The sequence below is a fragment of the Equus quagga genome, chromosome 5 (genome assembly GCF_021613505.1).
Source record: "Equus quagga isolate Etosha38 chromosome 5, UCLA_HA_Equagga_1.0, whole genome shotgun sequence".
NCBI classification, from domain to species: domain Eukaryota; kingdom Metazoa; phylum Chordata; class Mammalia; order Perissodactyla; family Equidae; genus Equus; species Equus quagga.
In genome coordinates, this window is record NC_060271.1 from 115,279,298 (window position 1) to 115,298,899 (window position 19,602).

General features: G+C 47.3%; 1 protein-coding gene across 1 annotated transcript in view; it reads left to right on the forward strand.

The window, feature by feature from the left end:
* The window catches only part of ALK (ALK receptor tyrosine kinase), a 665,412-nt gene that overhangs the window by 525,541 nt on the left and 120,269 nt on the right, over positions 1-19,602 (forward strand). Inside the window, exons 6-7 of the mRNA XM_046663493.1 lie at positions 11,085-11,216; positions 18,562-18,693. Of these exons, the coding sequence (XP_046519449.1) occupies positions 11,085-11,216; positions 18,562-18,693 (264 nt within the window). The remainder of the gene's footprint in view (positions 1-11,084; positions 11,217-18,561; positions 18,694-19,602) is intronic.

Below are 19,602 nucleotides of genomic sequence, written 5' to 3' on the forward strand. Positions count from 1 at the left end.
CTCACATGGCCTTTTCCACCTGGTAGGTCTAGTGTGTTGATAAAGAGCATGGGCTTCAGAGTCACACAGACATAAAATCCTGCCTCCATGACTTGGGAATGGTTTTACAAATCCTTGGATCCCAGTTTCCTTCTCAGTAAAATGGAGATAATAACTACTGCACATAGTTGCTATAAGGTCTAAATAAAATAATGCATATGGAGTCTTTAATGTGGTACCTGGAAGATTAGAAACATTCAATAAATGGTAAGGATGGTACTTATTTTTACCATGATTGATATCTGCACCAGCACCCAATGGCTATCTTGTCTCTTCAGCAAGCAGCCATCCCTTCCTCCATGGCTACCATGGATCGAATAGAGCCAGGATGACCTCCCATCTATCTTCAAAGGACTGAATCCACCTGGCCCCCTTCAGTGGAGGTACCTGAAGAGGCCGCTCACATGATCAGTGCTCCTGTCTCTACTCCTCCATTCTGAATGACCCCTACTCACCTTTGCTCTCTGTTCCAAGAAGCCTTCTCCACTGCATAATCTGCATCGTCCCTCCAGTGGTCTCAGTTGTAGTTGTAATTTGTTTGTGATTAATATTAATTCTCCAAGGTGTGATTTGAGTTATTCATTGTTTACTGAACAAACAAGAGGAGAAAATGATATATTATATGGGGAGCTGTGGTGCAGAATGGTTAAATGTCACCGCTTTTCAGGGAGATTAATGGTAAAAAGTGCACAGAGGTCATTTACAATATTAAAAATAAAATTATTGCTGTGTCTGTTCATCAAAACAATGAAGATAAATGCCACATTGGGAGAGCTTGGGAAAAGGACCACACAACAAAATAAAGGGGATGTTGAAGATACAAAGGGATAAGAAAATTTTTAATTTCTTCAGAGAGCTCAACCATGAAAATGAAACACATTCTGCTTTCCTACTAATGGCCTACAGGAATCTTTGTGATTCTTCGTAAACTTACGTGGAGACTGACTTTGTCTGAGGATTTGGGATTTTGAAACAAACCCTCAGTGGCTCTGTCATGTCTGCTGGCAGCTGTGCTTTCGTCCTAGCACCATCTTTGATGTCCCGTCTCTCTCACACTTACCTCCAGGGCATCAGCCTGTCCTGTCAGGGTCACCTCCAACATGAAACTCATATCATTCACTTCTCTCCAGCTCCACCATCACCAGCCTCTGCAAGCTGCCTTCATCACTTGCCTGGTTGGTTATAACAATCAACGGCCTTCAAACTGATTTTCCCACTTCTAGTGCCCTCTCCAATCCATTCTCCCTCAATTGCTCAGAATGATCTTTTAAAAAACTAATCAAATTGTTTTCAATCTCTTGTCTAAACTCTTTAAGCAAAAACCACACCCCTTACCACAACCGGCAACATCCTGCGTGACTGGACCTCTGGCTCCCTCCCCAGCCACACTTCACGACCCTCTGTGATCCTCTTGAACCGCACTGGCCTTTGCTCTGTTTCTAGATCATGAGCATCCTTCCCCACCCTTGCTGTTGCAGCTCTTGCTCCTCCACAGCCTTTTGGTATGGCTGACACTCTCTTGTCCTTCAGCATCAGCTCAAATGTCACCTCCCCGGAGAGGACTCATGTGGCCCACCTATCAAACTAGGTCACCCAGGTTACTCTGTGTTCACTACTTTAACCCTAGTCCCAGGCTCTTAGCCGAAGCTCTGAACATAGTTTAATCAATAATCCAAAGATTAATTGGGGGGAGGGGTGGGATTTCTACCATTTAACCTAAAGGAATTAACAATTTCCAGAATGAAAGGAAATTCCACTTCACCCCATTCTTCTACTTAAATTTGGTGATCTATTTTGCATTCCTTCAACATACATTCGTTAGCACTCACTACATGCCAGGCACTCTCCAGGAGATAAAATGAGTAGACAGACCCCCTGCCTCAAACAATTTAGACTTTAGTGAGAGAAGCTAGCAATGCAGACATAATCGTGCAACAGGGTGAGGTGAGTGCACAGTTAAAGGTGTACAGTGATAACCAGAGCACCCCAGAGGGAGCCACACATCTTTCTTAAAGGGAGAAGAACAAGCAATTGGGAAAGTGACGTCTGAGTTAGGAGGAATTGTTCAGATGGCGAAGGTGATTATAGACAACAGAATCGGGTTACACAAAGGCTGGGGTGATGACTGCATGTTCTAAAAACTGCAAGTCATGGTGTTTAGCTAAAGATACAGAGGAACGCGGCAAAGCTGGGCAAGTGGGCTGTGCCAGGCGTGCAAAGCCTCAATTTGAATTGAATGCCTTGGAAACCAGCAAAGATTCAAGGTAGGATTAGGACCTGAAAGGAGCTGGTCTCAGAAAGCTAATGCTGGTGGTGGGGTGACTCCAGAGACAACCTTGAAACTTCATCATTGCAATTATTATTTTTCATAGCTATCATTTGTGTTGCAAATTACTATTGCATCTGTTTCTATCATTGTTTTGCTGAAATGGTCTGGCCCTATAGATCTTCACTTCTACTATGGGATGTGAGGGATTCCCAAAGGTTCTGTCTGTCCCCGAGATCTGGCCTGTCCAGCCTTCTCATTGACACCTTCCCACCCACCCTCCATGGCCAATTCTCCTAAACTCCTTGAAAACTCTGTGAAATTAGCTCATTAGCACCCCACATATTGTTTCCTGTACACAATTTCACTTGATCTGCATAAAATCCTGTAAATTAGATAGCATCCCTAATTTACAGAAGAGAAAAACCCTGTGAACCATGTTAGAGTTCACACCGCTAGCTAGTAGAAGGGGAGACTGAACCTAGCATTATTTTCTCTACACCCTAGGGGTCTCCTCAATACGAAGAAAGCGCTCCCTCGGGTCTGCTGGAGTAAGAACAAAATGTAGTCTAGGTGTGAAAGGAACTCTGAGAACCCTGGACCAAGGAGGGAATCATCACGGTGAGGGGGTGGGTGGTGCTGGAAAGCTTGGGATTCTTCCAAGAGGGGAAGGAACTGAAGATCCATTTATTTCTCTAACACTAGAGGTTCTCAGACTTTGGTGCACCCAGTTGTCACCCAGGGAGCTTGTGGAACATGCAGTTCCAGGGTCCCACCCCCAGATATTCTGACTCTGTAGGTCTTCAGGGGGCCCCAGGAAGCAGCATGATTACCAAGCTCTTGTGTGGCTTCAATGCAGAGGGTCTGTAGACAAAACATTGACACAATGGCTGAAGCCCATGGTAAATGCAAATGGCTGGCTTCAAAGGGTCTACAGACAAGGAAACTGAGGCCCAGAGGAGAATTGACTTGCTCATGGCCCCGGAAGCCTAGAGGCAAGGCTAGGCTTCCAACCAGCTCTCCCAATTCCCAGTGCAGTGCTTTCTTACCCAGCCTGCTGGCAGCCCTCCACAGCTAGCCCCTCTCCTCGCCGATTTACATTTTGAGTAGGAACTCAAGATGTCAATTCTGTAATGAGGTTGTCCACACTACGATTTATGAGGCCCAAAGCCCTCAGCAGGACTGGTCTCTGCCAGGCTTAATTTACACAGTTCGAAGGCCTTCCAACACCCCCATTAACGTCAGCACAGTGGCAGCAGCTGTTAGCCTGTGCATGCTATTTGACTACATCCTCATCATGTCACCATCCATTTTCATGTCTCTGGGCTTGTTTACCCTTGAGCATCTGATTCTCCTCATCCTGGGAAACATTAAGTTTCCAATGGCAGGGAGGAACCTGGCCCAGCCTCTGGGCTCCAGCTCCAGCCCTACTCCTGACGTCCTTTCTCTAAAAGCCAGCCTCCTCCCACACGGAGTCTCCCCTTCTCTTTGAGAGCAAGACCTCCTTCTCACTGAAGCAGCACTCAATTTTCCCCTTTAACGAATCCTTGGTTAGGCAAGAGCAAGCAGGTGGGAGACAGCCCAGAAGCTGACACAAATATGCCTTTTTTAATGCCACATAAATCATCTTAATTAAAAGTTAAGTGCCCTAAAATTTGACATTCGTTTAAAAAATAAATTTGAGTTAGGAGAGTTGTTTAGATTTTGTAGCATCAAATCTCCAAGACATGATTGAAGGAGGAGAGTACATTCGGTTTCTGTTTTGAATGCACAATTAGGGAAAAGGAATCATTCTCAGCAAGTGAACCTAATAAGTCACCCGTGGTGTAGAACAGCGATTCACATAACCTGACCCGGGCCACACGCGTCTCAGTTGCAAATCTGAACTAATTTCTACTGCATCAAGAGAGGAGATAAATGGGCAAAAGAATGTGTCATGCTGTTTTAGGAGAGATGTTCCAGGATGGAAATGACAGATGACTGGGACAGGAAAAGCCAACGTGAGGCAACGAAGAGAAGCTTGCTGGATGAACGGCTTAGTAAAGATGCATGGGAGAACAGAAGTCTTCGAGGGGTGGGAGGGGTGTCATTAAATGATCAGCATTAGTAAAGATGGCACTAACTATATCAAATCAGCCTTATAAACATAGAACCACTAACTATTGTCCAGAACCCCGGAATCAGGATGTTGCAGATGGAAGGGGTCTTGAAAGTTGTATTTGAGGCCACACCCTCATTTTACCAGGGGGCAGTAGAGGCCCACAGAGGTAAAGGATGCACTCAAGACACACAGGTGCTCAGGGTCTGATCCTCTAGCTCTCCAAGGAAGTGACTCTCAACCCTATGCCCATGAGAATCACTTGGGGAGCTTTTAAAACCACCAATGCCAAGGGGGTCTCCTTCAGAGATACTGATTTCATTGGTCCGGTGCGGCCTGACGCCAACAGTGTTTCTAACTTCCCAGGTGACTCCCATGGGCAGACAGGGTGCTGCTCTAGAAGGTGATCTAATCTGAGTCATGGGAGAAGAACTCCACCTAGGATCATCTGACCAGGTTCTGGACCTTTCCCTGCAGTTTACTAGCTGTGAGACTGCAGGCAAAGCACCTATCAAGCAGCTGGTTGCCTTTTGTAGTGCCTCACTATTTAAAAAGCATTTCTCTGCACATGATTTACATGTCTCTCAAATCCTTGATCTTCTGATTAATCAAATGGGAATAATAATAACTGGTCTGCCAGTTTTTTATGAGGTTCAAACAAGAAGGATTAGGAAAGCACATTGTAAGCTATTAAAATGCTATACAAAAGTAAGGAATGATGACAATTTACTACCCCTGGTGACTTACATCATTATTCTGGGAAGAACTGCTGTTTCAAAGGTAATAAATAAATTCCCACAGAGAAGACCCTTACTAACAAAAGATCGCCAAGCACCAACTCTCCCCTGAGTGGCTTGATCTTATATCTCCCTAACCTTTCTGTGATTAGGGCCTTTGGTGTTTCAGTGGTTGCCAGGAATCCCGGCACCTGGGGGTGGAAAGCATCAGGAAGTGCCAGCAGGGAGCAGGGCTGGCTCTTCACGTCCAAGCCCCAGCCCTTCCCTGATGCTCCGGAGGCAAGCTGTGACCACCCCAGGCCTTAGGTTACCCCACTGTGTAAGCCAAAATAACCATTTCAAAACCACAGAGAGGATGCTGTTTAGGAAACTCAAGCCCTTGATTAAAACCTTTCACCAAGGGTACTTCCCTCCTTGGAATTTATGGGTTCCATAAAAAAAAAACTTGAGAAGACAGAGCAGTTGTTTTTTGTTGCGCGTCATTAGTTTTGAGTTTGGGCTGGCAGTAGTCATCAGAGTACCAGGCGTCCATATAATTGAATCTCTCACAAGCACACAGTTCCCTGTGGTATGGAGGAGGCGATGCCAAGGAGCCTGTAGTCTCCAGCCAGGGGCAGGAGGTGGGGCAGAGCTGGTAGAAGCAGAGCTGAAGGATATGGCTGCTCTGGGCTGTGGTTGTGCTTTAGCCACGGAAGAAAATTCTTGAGGATGAGCTCCTCCCTGGCATCCAGAGAGAGAAAATGAAACTACCCTCCCCCCACTGGACCCCTCCTTGATGGGTTTGTGGGGGAAGGGCAGGGATGCCGACTTCCTGCCCTTCCATACACACCATCACGGCTCCTGAGGACACTCATAACCTGGAGGGGACCCCACAGACAGACACGGTACAAAGGACAGAGAACAAGATGTCAAAACTATGGATTTCCACCAATCCCTCAGGAAGCCGTGTTACCACTCTGGGCCTTTGTATTCTCAACTATAAAACATGCATAATAATACCTTTCACAGATAGTACAGAGGATCAGTTTACTTTTCAAATGTTGGGGTGGGAAGATCTCCATACAAGGCACTGTTGTAGACTCATGAAGATAAGATACCTCCCTTCAAGTCACTTACAGTTGGTGAGAAAGATAGGCATACAAGCAGCTAGTTATAACATAAGGCAGAATGTCCACTACGTTAAAGGCAAGAAGAAGTAATGTGCCATAGAAGTCCAAGTGAAGACATGGCTCATGGAGGGGCAGAACAGGGGAATCCACAAAAATGTCATCGATAAGGTGGTGAGGTCTAGACCCCCATTGTTAAAAGATGAGGAGATGGCAGAAGATGTTTCCAGATGAGAGGGCAACCCAAAGACTACACGGGTGACCCACATATTACCAATCCCACGTGGAACAAGCTCTCTAAGTGTAAAAGAACAAGAAGAAATCACCAAGGAAAATGCAGATAGGTTTGGATTACATACAAATTGAAAACTCCTTTATGTCAAGATACATTATAAACAGAACGAAAATACACATAAAATACTAGGGAAAATTGTCAAAAATGTAGTAGTTTCACATCTTTATTAATAACTTCATACAATTAATAGGAAAACATGAAGGACCTAATAGATAAATTGGCAAAAGGAAGTGGGCAAATCTTTAAAAGTCAAAGTAAAATAAAGCTAGTAACATATGAAAAAGTACTCAGCTTCACTAACTGCCCAAGAAATACAAAATAAAACAGCCTGGAAATACTTTTAGTTAAAAATAAAAATCGTGATAATATTCAGGGTTGGCCAGGATGTAGTAAGAGGGGCACACATGTATGAACACAGCTGGTGGGAGTGTAAATTGGATTAATTTCTAGAAAGCAATTTGGCAATATGTATCAAGGACCTTTAAAATGTTTATACCCTTTGATTCAGTAATTCCACTTCTGGGAATCTATCCTATGAAAATAATCTGAAATGCCCGGAAAGGTTTATGCTCAAAGATGGTTTAAAGAGTTTTTGTAAACAGTCTAACAATCCAATCATTGAAGATTGTTTAAATAAATGATGGTACATATCACGCTGTATTGTAGCCATTAAAAAGTAGTCTTCTGGGGAATTTTTAAACCCTTGGAAAAGCTTGTGATATCACCTTAATTATTTTAAGGCACATGTACATATGACACAACTATACACACTTTTAAAGCGTAGGCCAAAAAAACTGAAGAGAAATCTTCCACGATGTTAAAAATGATGGCCTCTGGATAGTGGGATTCTGGGCATTGTTTTTGTTTATTTTTACCCTGCTTTCGAACTTTAGACAATAGGCATATATTTTTAGAGTGAAGGAAAGTAAAAGAAACTGTAAGACATATTTGGGGAATGACAAGTCATTGGTGTGTGAAATACGCACATGTTCATGAAAACACAGTGAGGAACAAGGCCTAATTGTAAGGTATAAATAAAACACAACACAGCTGCCATTTGTTCCATAGGTTGAGGAAGACTTTACAGGTTTTTTATTTTACTACGTTTTCTTCAGTAGGGCTGAGAGCAAGGGCCATAAGGTCCTAAATGTATTTAATGATCACATATAAGGCATAGGAAAAAATGCTTTGGAAACCAGAAATCACCAAGCAAAGGTAAAGGAGAATTTTTCTTATTATCCAAAACACCTTTGCGCTGAAGGAGGGCCAGAGGGAACAGCCGGTGTCAATGGGAAAGCGGGGCCAGGCAGCTGGGGTGGACACACCAGTCTGGCCCTCATAGCCGCCCCCCGCTGGAGGCCACTTGCCTGCCTCTCCGCTCCCCCTCAGTTAATTGGAAACTTCCCCCTGTTAAGTGGAAATAATAGAGCTACCCTGTTACAAGGTTTAGTGAGCAGGCAGGTAAAGGGCCTGATGCTGTGCTTGACAGTGTAGCAGGTACGCCGTATGTGATGCCAGGTGTCCTTGCCTTGATCTTGATCTTGATCTTGACTGCTAGGACGAAGTCCCCCCCCTGCCCCGCCAAGCCCCCCCCCCTACCCCCCCGCAGTCAGTGCTCCAGGGAGGACGCCCCTCCTCCCACTCTGCAGCGGGAGAACAGTGCCTTCCAGGGACCAGCACCAGTTCCTTAGAAGCATTTTATTTCCCAGCTTCCAAGAAGGCATGACTGACAGGTAGAGAATTGATCCACAAAATTAAAGCCATAAAATGAATTTGACACTTTACTTTTGAGAACGAGCGTTGTCTCTCTGCGCTTTGATCCTGTGTGCTGAGTGTTTGGAACAGGGAGGCGGTGGGGTGAGTTTTCATTTGCATTTCGCTGCACTTGGCATTGATAAGGGGTTTGGAGAAAACATTGTCTTGGGCTGTCTTGAGGAACAGGGATGGACGGGGGTGCGTTTTTCCTTCTGTGTGAGGAAGAAAGGGACAGAGGTGACTAGTCCAGGGAACCACAGAGACCAAGTCACAACACCAGGTCAAGAACTGAGAAGATGATCTGAAGCTACACTGGGTCCGGACGACCAGGGCCGCAGCTGCCTTAGTCTTTGATTTTAGCTGGAGTCAGGTTGGGACGGGGTGTTAGTTTCCTGTGGCTGCTGTAACAAACTACCACAAATTTGGCAGCTTAAAACAACACACAATTATTCTCTGAGCGTTCTGAAGGCTGCAAGTCCCAAGTCAGTTTCACTGGCCTAGGGCATGTTGTGGGCAGGGCTGGCTCCTTCTGGAGGCTAAAGGGGGAATCTGCCTCCTTGCCTTTTCTGGCTTCTAGAGGCCGCCCGCATTCCTTGGCTCGTGACTCTTTCCTCATATTACTCCAGACTCCTGCTTCCATCATCACATCTCCTGTTTCTTACTTTGACTTTCCTCCTTCCCTCTTATAACCCAAGATAATCTTCTCATCTAAATACCCTCACCTTAATCACATCAGTAAAGCCCATTTTACCACAAAAAGTAACATATTCACAGGATTAGGGTGTGGCTATTCGGGGGGTGGGGAGGGGGGGCGCTTTTATTCAGCCTACCACAGACAGGTAACCCAATGCACAGGCTTTCCATGAACCCTCTTAGGGGCAGGCACTGGCCAGGGCTAGGGAACACACAGAGGCTCAAACCACTTGCTGAATTCCATGAGAACATGTACATGAGTTCTGGAACCAGGTTACATGGAACCAACGCCAGACAAGACTGGAGCACAGGGGTTGTGGGGAGAGAAACAGACAAGTGAGACAGGAGAGGAAATTGGGGCCCAAATCACAGAGCACCTTGAAGAGCAGGTTAAAGAGTTTGCATGTGATTCCCTGAAGGAAGCAGGGCCTGCGCTTCCCGTGCCTGGGAGTCACAGAGAATGCCCAGCCAGGCTGGAGGCCCGTCTGACAATGTTGTGTGGCCATCTGCCCACAGCTGACAAATTGAGCCTCATCTGGATCAGCCTGTGAATGAGGGACCAAGGCCACCTCCAGTGCCCTCTTTCTGTGAGATGGAGAAGGCAGCTTTGCAGTCTGACAGGCTGGGTCTGAATCCTACTTACTAGCTGTGTGACCTTAGGCAAGTCACTTAACCTCTCTGACTCAGTTTCCCACTTAGGAAATGGTCACTGTTAAGACTTGCCTAGCTTCTTTACAAGGCCAGATGTGCTGAGCTACACAGAGGGATTCTAGAAGTAAACAGGCTGGACTTGATGTTAGTTTCAGTGCTCCTGGCAACAGTCCAATGAACCAAAAAATTCATGGAATTTTAGATATTAAATCACCTAACCTGGAGAGTCCCACCTCACAATCAGCTGGGAGGTTTGATTACAGTAAAATTTAGTAGAGGGGAGTCTAATTTCACTGCCAGGTTTAGAGAAGCCCACCCCTTATGTGAGGCTCAGAGAGACTGTGAGACTTGTCCAAGTGGGGGTCCTGGTTTATCCTCCCCACCACCCAGCATTGAGGTGGGTGGGATGGGGGTGGGGAGACTGTTGAGGTACCAGCTACCATCAGGATGGAACAAGAAAAGAGAACAGAGTGCAAGGCAGCCAGACTTGGGGGGTCGACCCAGGTGGGCCCTGCCTGCTCATCTCCACAGGAGCCAGAGGCTCCCTCATCCCATATGATCCAAGAGCTGGGTGGCAGGAGGCACATTCAGAAGCACCAGCCAGGCCCTTGCTAGGTGGTCCCCAGACAAAGTCCCCCATACAGTAGGGCAGGCTAGGCCGGGCCAGCCTTCTCCCGGAATCCTGGCTCTCTGGGGTCACAGGTTAATTAATTATCAGAATGCATTGTTCTTGATACAGAAAGGAATAACTGCTGATATGTTCGTTATAAACTGCCCCCTCTCCCTTCATTCACTGGGTAATATGAGTTACCTAAGAATTTCAGAACTGGAATGGACCTTAGAAATATCACCACAATCCCTCCTTTTGTAGACAGGGAGACAGGGGGCCAGACAGAGCAGGGACAGGGTCAGCATCACACAGCCAGTCATGGAGGAGCTGGTCCAGGGCCCAGGGCCCTGGCTTTCACAATGGTGTTCTTCGCATTCCACGACAGAAAGTGCTGCATGTTTCTAGAATCACTCCAGTGGCAGAATCTGGGATCAAGAACATGGGGGAGACACACTGAACCGCATATGCCCCAAATTCAACTTTGAGGGTAGAGCTGTCTGTATGCAGATGAGACTCCACCTGCAGGCTGTCCATCTAGCACATTGAAGCCATGGCTTTGAGGATGCCAGAGTATTGCGGGAACATGGACCAAACCTTGGGCCACTCTGCTACTCAGCATCACTAGAAAGTGAGACTCCCAGGAGACTGGGGGTGTTAGGGGCTTTGACTTCCTCTCAGCTTCCTGGTGTGTGTCCTAGGTGTGGCCAGACTGAGATGCAGGTGGCTCAGTCAGCCTTTGGATGTGACTGGCAGGACAGAGTGATGCTCTCCCTGCAGCCTTCCCACAGGGCCACCCAAACTGACCAGGGCCATGTGTTTCTGTGTGCTCTCCAGGAACGTCCCCAGGCTCCAAGATGGCCTTGCAGAGTTCCTTCACTTGCTGGAACGGGACAGTCCTCCAGCTTGGGCAGGCCTGCGACTTCCACCGGGACTGCAACCAGGGAGAAGACGAGGGTCAGCTGTGCAGTGAGTAGATGGGGGCTTCCCCCCGCAACCCTACCCCCTATGCCCATATCCCCTTCCTGCCCTCATCACCCCAGGCACTGGAGCTTGGACAGCCTTCATTATGCCCAAGGTCACTTGTGTCCTCTCAGTGGCAACTTTAAAAAGCTACGCAGTCTTCAAGAGACAGAGTTAAGATCTATGCTCTAGAAACAGCATATAAGTTGAGAATCAAGCAAATCTCGCAAGCTATGCTCTCAGCATCCTCATGGCACAGAGTGAATGTGCAAGCTAAAGCTCAGCTCTGTAACACGGCGTTAGAAGCCCTCAACGCCCATTCTTCCCTCACTTTTCCAGTTTTATCTTTCATCACCCACCTGCCTCTCTTGTCCTCCCAGTCTTCCATGGAGTCCAGCTCCAGCCATATCAAACCATTCTCAGCTCCCTCATGCCTCCATGGCTTTGCTCGTGCCACCATCCCTTGCCCAAAATGCTCTCTCCCTTCTAGAGTCACATTTGTTCCTCCAAGACTCATCTCAAGAGTCAGTTCTTCTGGGAAGTCTCCTCTGACCATCCCCCACAAGCACAGTTGGTTCTTCTTCCTCTGGACCCCCCATAACATCCATTATTTTTTATTAACAGCTTTTTAGAGATATAATTCATATACCATATGGTTCACCCATTTAAAGTATACAATTCAGTGTTTTTGAGCATAGTCACAGGGTTGTGCAAACATCACCGCAATCTAACTTTAGATCAATTTTATCATCGCCAAAAGAAACCCCTAGCAATCTCTTGTCATTTCCCTCAGGCCCTCCCCCACATCCCCACCCCCACTAGCCCTAAGCAACCACTAATCTTCTTTCTGTTTCTATAGATTTACTTATGTGGGCTGCTGGGCATTTCATATAAATGGAATCATACAAAATGTAGTCTTTTATAATTAACATCTTTCACTTAGCGTGACGTTTTCAAGGTCCATCTGTGTTGCAGCATGTGTCAGTACTTCATTCCTTTGTATCATCAAATCATATTTCTTTGTATGGATATAACATATTTTGTTTATCCATTCATCGATTGATGGGCATTTGAGTTGTTTCCACTTTTTGGCTATTATGAATAATGCTGCTGTGAACATTTGTGTACAAGTTTTTGTGTGGACATATGTTTTCATTTCTCTTGAGTGTATACTTAGGAGTAGAATTGCTGGATCATACGCTAACTCTAAATTTAACATTTTGCGGAACTTCCAAACTGTTTTCCAAAGTGGCTGTACATCTTACATCCCCACCAGTAATGGATAAGGATTCCACTTGCTCCACATTCTTATCAACACTTATTATTATTTGTCTTTTTACTTTAGCCATCCTAGGGGGTGTGCATCCATTACATTTTATGGAGATGGTTTCCATGTGTCTCTCCCTCTCTGTGGACAGACTGGGTCTGGTACTCTTCCTCACATCAATATCTTCCCCCAGTCAATATCTCAAATGATTCCTGGCACAGTGTAGTGCTCACTGACTCTTTGTTGATTAAAATGGGTAAGTGAGGAGGGAAACTCGGCCTCTGTGGAGGAAAACAAATTGCTGAGGTCTCCCTGGTGGTTAGGGGCAGAGTCAGACTTCTAGCCCAGTGCTCCCACCATTGAAGACAATGTTCCAGCAGCTGCCTGGCCAGGAGGAAACACTCAAAGGTTTTACATTTTTGTCAGGTAAACCACACACTTACAGAACACATATAATGTGAGCTAGAAAACATGCTAGATCCTGGAGCAGAGACGAAGAACACAGCACCTGCCCTCAAGATGCTGAAAATCCAGCGCAGGGGCGGGGAGTGAAACGAGGGAGCTGCAACTGGGCCAGGAAACAGCAGAGGCGCCTGGGGTGCCGTGAGGCCAGACACGGGGGCAAGTGCCTCATCCCGCAGACACACTGGCCCCAAGACCCCATGGCCTGCAAGATAATTCTACCAAGTTAACAGTGTCCCCCAGGTCATCTGGAGGACAGATTAGCCCTTGGGGGGAAAAAGTGTTTATTCATTCTCTTTTAAATAAAGCAATAAAAAAATCCATTTGTCAATTTGAAAAACTTCCTTTTTATACAAAAGTTTCCAGGAAAGTTTTCCGACAATGAGGGAATTGTGGTTGTTTGGATAAAACTGAGTAAGGAGCTGCAGGTAAGCCCTGTGCTTATCCCACACTGTCTTGCTCCTGGCCTTTCTCACAGAGCTCTTCCTGTACACTTGGGCCAAAATGAATCCAGCCTGCACATGTTGCCCAGGCAGGGGCCTGTGTGTGTCTCTGTAGTTATTTGTGTCTGCCGTATTTCCAGCAGTGCCTCTGAGCTATGTGATTTTGCTTTTGCCTTTTTAAAGTTTTCTAATACCCACTTCCCAGCTGGGACACAGGTCAGACAGGCCACGCCCTAATTTACAATAGGGAAAATAAAAGCACAGAGAAGGTAATTGACTTGTTCAGGGTCACACAGCATGTCAGGAACAGAGCCATGATTAGATCATTGAGCCTGCAGGATGCAGCCCATTACTGTGGGCTCAGGGCATTTTCCCACCACTCTGGGCTTGCCATTAACAGGTTTCCAGGGCCAACTCCAAGCTTGAGGGCAGCCTGGCTCTGGCACGGAGGGCAGGCACCTGGGGCCCATGGCCTTTCCAGCCACACTTGAAAGGCTGTTTGGACTAACTGTCAGAATGACAGCTCCACACTGGAGAAAATAACCCCACTGTGTTGAACACAAATCAGTTGCTGGGAAGAGAAGTTCAATTCAGAAGGAGAGTTATTCTGATCTTGTCCTTCTGATCTTGGCAGTACTCTTAGCAAACACACTTTTCCGTATTTGTGTGCCCATTTCTCTCTGGCATTTTTGCTGTTTTCCCTGTCACAGTGACTGATGTTGATTCTGGAAATCATCCCCAAGAAGAGAAGAGCAACAACAATGATAATAATACTGGCTAACATTTATTGAGCATTTACTGTGTGGCAGGAGCTGCTGCAAACCCTGTTCCTGTATTAACTTACTTCATCCTCACAGCTGTCCTAGGTGATGCTCTTAGACCCATTGTAGAGATGAGGAACCTGAAATCCGTGGTCGAACTGCTAGCCAGTGGCTGAGCAGTGATTCAGACTCAGTCTGACTCCAAAGCCCACGCTCTGAACAACTGCAGGCCAGACTCATTTGTTTTATGAGTTTCCAGTGGTTGGTTGTGCCAGGCACAACCCTAGCTATATATCTACCCAGGAAGAAGGAGCCAGGAAAAGTCAGGGAAGAGCCAGGGCTCTGCCACCACCTTTCTTGGGTGGGGGTTTCGGAAGCAGATTATTTGTCTCCACCCTCTGGGCCTGAGTTTCCTCATCTATGAGTTGGAAGATGATACCCACTGATGTGTTGATGATGTGTTGATGACCATGATGCATTTAGGACAATGCTCTTGACCTCACCTGGTCCTTCCCAGCTAGTCTGGAACCTGGTAGAATGTTTTCTCTGAGCAGGCAGTCACCCCAAGCCCTGTTTGGGATATCCAGTCTTCTAAGGAACCCCAGTGAGGGTCACTAATCTTGGGCCAGGATAGTCAACCAAGCCCTGGCATGGTGGGAAAGAGTAGGATGTATCATGTCAACTCCAAGCCTCAACTCCCCACACCTGCCCCAGAGGGAATTCCCCACGCTCTCTGGAACTTCACTGAGATTATCAGACTCAACCTGGAGCAATGTTTCTGGCCGGGGCAAGTGGGTGGCCTGAAATGGAAGTGACAGTGCCCTTACCCTTCTCCATCCAGTCCTGAATGTGTCCATGCACAACCCATCCTCCCAAACCCACACAGCACACACCATCCTCCCTCCCTCTCTGACGCAGCCACCCTACATTTCCAGTTAAACACTGCCAATCTCGCTGAGACATCCCAGGTTGATGCAACCCATCAAAGGGTGGCTTTAAGATTCCCTGTGTGTTGAGCAACAGCTTCAGGGGCATGCAGGTCCCCAGGAAAGGGTCAGGTGTCCCCACTTCATTCCCCGGATGGGTCATTGACTCACTGGGTATTGTGGGCAGCTCGCTTCCCCTCCATGAACTCAATAATCTCATTGGTTTGGTGAGGATACTCTTCCTGCCAGGCAGAAACAGTTTTTTAAAAGTTTATTGTAAAATAAAACATGTTAGTTGTAAAATACTTGGGAAATCTAGAAAAGTACTCAGGAGAAAATAACTATTGCCCATAATCCTTCCTCTCAGACATTCAGAGATAACCATAATATTTTGATGTATTTTTTCTAGCATTTTCTCCCATGACTCTATATTTTCAAGGAAATGTATAACACATATTTATCAAAAATGTTAACAGAGTTGTCACACAGGAAGGAAAAGAAGTAGTGTCATTTGGCCTGGAGTTTATACTTGGCAGCTCCAGCGGCTGCTGCCGAGGTCACATTTCCATGACTCTACCAATTTGTCTCTCTTAGAGTGGAATCAGGTGTCATAATTGCCAAATGTTGCGGGATTGATTGACCCACACACAGCCCGATTTGGCCATCCAGCCAATGAAATAACTGGCTGCAGCCCAAGAAGAGAGTTGGTTAGAGCCGTGCTTATCAGATGTTAAGGTACATAAGAATCACCTGGAGAGCTTTAAAAATGTAGATTCTGACTCAATAGGTGGTAGCAGGATGAAGGACCCAACAGTCTGCACTTCTAACAGTTTCACAGGTGATGCGGATGTAGTTGGTTCCTGGACCACATTTTGAGTGGCAAGGGGTTAGAGGACTGAACCCACTCCCATTTCATTCAGAAAATAAGTATTGAGGTCCTACCATGTACCAAGCACGGAGAAGGTGATGATCAAAGGAGTTGACATTAGACCCAACTCTGTGTACCAACGTGCTCAACAATTGATCCTAGCAGCAATTTCCCAAATCTGGCCTGATCCACCAAGAGTCTTTGTTCTAGCACTTACCCCACCAGCTTCCTCAGGACTGACTGGCTTTTTGCTGAGCACTGATGTGCTTACAATAGTGGAAATCCTCTCAGCAGCCCCTCCCGCTGCAAAGGTTTTAGTTGTCACATGAATTGTCAGTTGACCTAACTATGTTGCCTACCTCCTCTCCCTTTATTCAACCAGCCAAAAAGAAAGGGGCTTCTAAACTCAGCTCACCCTGGATCCTATGCCAAGCTAGGACAACGATGGGCTTCCGGAAGGTGGAAAATGCCAATGGCTTTCCTCCTTCCTGTCCCGGTGGAAGGCATAGGCAGAGCTACTGCAGGCATTTCCAGAGAGGCAGCAGAGGGACCTGTCTCTGCACCTAGGGCAGTGTTGCCTGTTTCAGGCCATCCCATGATGAATTCCCCTGCCCCAGATGTGAATGATAATTAACAATGCCACCACTGCTCTGTGTTTACTCAACTCTGTCTGTTTACAACGTGTTCCATGCTCTCTCTTATTTTCTCCTCAAAACAGCCCTGTGAAACAGACACTAACATTACCCCATTTTACAGATGAGGGAGCTGAGGCTCTGAGGAAACAAGTGACTTGCCCAAGATCACACAGCAGAAAGCGGTGAGGCTAGGACTAGAGCCCAGGCGTCTTGATTCCCTGCTGCTGAGGTACCAACACCCATAAGTCAGGCTAGGTTCTCTGCCTCCACCCCCTAAAAGGAAAGGAAAAGGAAGGGGTGATGTGCCATGCAGGCCTCAGCTCAGCCCTGCCCTCTCCTTCAACCAGGAGTCCATCACCTGCTGGAACCTTCCATCGGGGTCCCCGGTTTAAAGCACGCTCGTGAAGGACACTTCGTGGAAGGTCACTTCCAGCTTCCAGTTAGTTTTTGCAAAAGAAGTGGATGTGGGATCCCTTGAGGGGGGCATAAAAAATAAAACAGAAAGATCTTAGCTTTTGGATTTTTAATCAGAGGAACGTGCAGGGCTTGGGGGGAAAATGATTTCTTCAGGGGGGTATAAATGGGAAGAGATGCTCAAAGTCAGTGACAGCTGGTTTTAATTTATAATTCTGCCTCTGTGTGAAATGCACAGAGAATCAGGGGGAAATGAGTAATAATTCACTAAGGTGCTGTCACAGCCAGGAAGCATTAGGGCCCTCTTTGTCAGCCTGCTGCTGCCAAGAAGCCTGAGACAGAGGAAGGACATGGAGAGCGGTGGGTCCAGCTGGAGAACGCCTTTCCCCCAGCAGAGATGTGGCCCTGCGGCTCTCTACAGGCTGGCCGGGGCTGTGGGTGCCATCACAATAGCCTGGAGAGGCTGCGCCTTCCCAGCAGCCCTTCTCTGAGTAAGCTGGGGATGAGAGCTCTCCCTAACCCTCTTCTCCTTCCCTCCTCCTTCTGGGGGAAGTTGGGAAATATATGGTCCTTAAAGCTGACTGTGGCCTTTTCAGTGGGACCTGAGGTCAATCTAATGTAGAGAAAAGGATAACAGAGCCCTTTATGCTGAGCCAACAGATGATATAAAGAGGCCTCAGGGACTGGGATGGTTGGTCAGGATAGGCTGGGTTATGCTGCCCTAATAAACCGTCCTAAAATTTCAAGGGCTTAACAAAACATTTACAGTACCTTTCCACCGAGAGTTGGGGTGGGAGGGGCCTCTGCTCCACAGGGTCTCTCAGCGACTCAGGCTGGCAGGGCCTCCACCATCATACAGCAGCACCCCCTGAAATGAGAACTCTCCTTGGCCCCTTCAGCAGGGGAAGAGAGACTGAGAACTACACGAGGGCTTTTCAGTCTCCATCCAGGGAAGACGCACGTCACCTCCACTCACATTTCATTGGCCAGAACTACTCATGTGGCTTCCCTTAACTGCAAGGGGGTTGGAAAATAAAGGGGAGCAAACAGGGGTGATTTGAGGGACCCAAAACAACTCCAGGCCAACACTACCACTGGCACCACCACATTCTTGTCAATGTTCGACCGTTAGAAATGTATTCTAGTGAGTTACATGTTGGCTTCTCCCAGGGTCACTTTCATGGTGGATCAGCATAAAGAGCACATAATTTAGAAGCTAGAAGATCCAGATTCAAGTCCCAGCTAGGTTACCTGTTGGCTGTATGACTGTGGTCAGGTTGCTTAACATCTCTGAGCCTCTGCTTTGTCGTATATAAAATGGGTTAACTATACGGATGCTGTGGAGTTACTACTGTTTTATTTTCTATAGATCAGAAAATCATAAACCAGCACATACACAAGTTAGAGATTGAGGCTTCTCTTCATTATGATCAGTTTCATTAGACATCAAGGGTCTGGCTGGAGAGCTGTTCCTAATAACAGTAATTTGGTCACGCCTGGCTAATTTTACTTGACGTTGGCCTATTTGCCTTTAGCAGTCCTGGAAATGACCGTGCCCCTGTCTTCTCTCTGCAGGTAAACTGCCTGCTGGTTTTTACTGCAACTTCGAGGATGGCTTCTGTGGCTGGACCCAAGGTGCAGTCTCGCCCCACAGGCCCCGATGGCAGGTCAGGACCCTAAAGGATGCCTGGTTCCCGGACCACCAAGGTACTGCCACTCTCTTCCCTTCCCGCTGGTGCGCACCTGGATAGAGAGTTAGGGCTCCACCCCAGGGCAGCTGCACCTCCCCTCACCCTGCAAGGCAAGCCCAGGAGGCTGCCCAGAGCTTGCCCTGGGGTGCTCACATACAATTCCCTCTTCTGTCCTGCCTGGGTTTTAGAATGATTGAATCAGGCCAAGGTAGATGTCACCTTTTGTCCCTTAAAATGAGAACTTTGATGAAGGATTAGCTGCAAGATAAGAAAAACAGAAACAATAATAATAATCCATTCACTCAGCAAGTGTTTGCTGGGAACCTACTCTATGTCTGGCACATAATTCATGAAGAGGTAAGGAAAATGTAGCCCTCTTTATGATTGGGGAGACTGAGGCACAGGGAGACCTGCTGTCATTGGCCCCAGGGCTGTGCCTGGGAACCTTGCCCCACACCTGGGCCATTCCGTACAGCCCAGGCTCCTCAGCCATGCCCCACCCCCACCCCCAGCTCAAGCAGGCAACTCCTGCCCTGCTCACGCCAGAGCCCATCCTCCCACTACCCCTGCCCCACTGCCAGAGGGGCCGAGGGCCTCCACACACCCAGAAAATGGCCACTCACACCAGGCTGAGCTGACTCCTCACCTTGAAACAAAGGCCCTGGCCTGGGGTTAGAGGGGTCTGTGAGGCCAGCACAGCTCTGAGAGTCAGGCTGCTGGAGAGGCCAGACCATCCAGCCATGTACCCGGCCTTGGGCTGTGCCGGATGCCTAGGTCTGGGCAGGCCCTGGGGCCCCCCTTCCTGCAGGATGGAGCTAGAGGGTCTCTCTCCCCTTCCCTTCCCTGCATTTGCCTGCTTTTTGTGGGGCTAGAGACCCTCATACCAAAATCCCTCTCTTTTCAAGCAAAGATCACACATCCTATG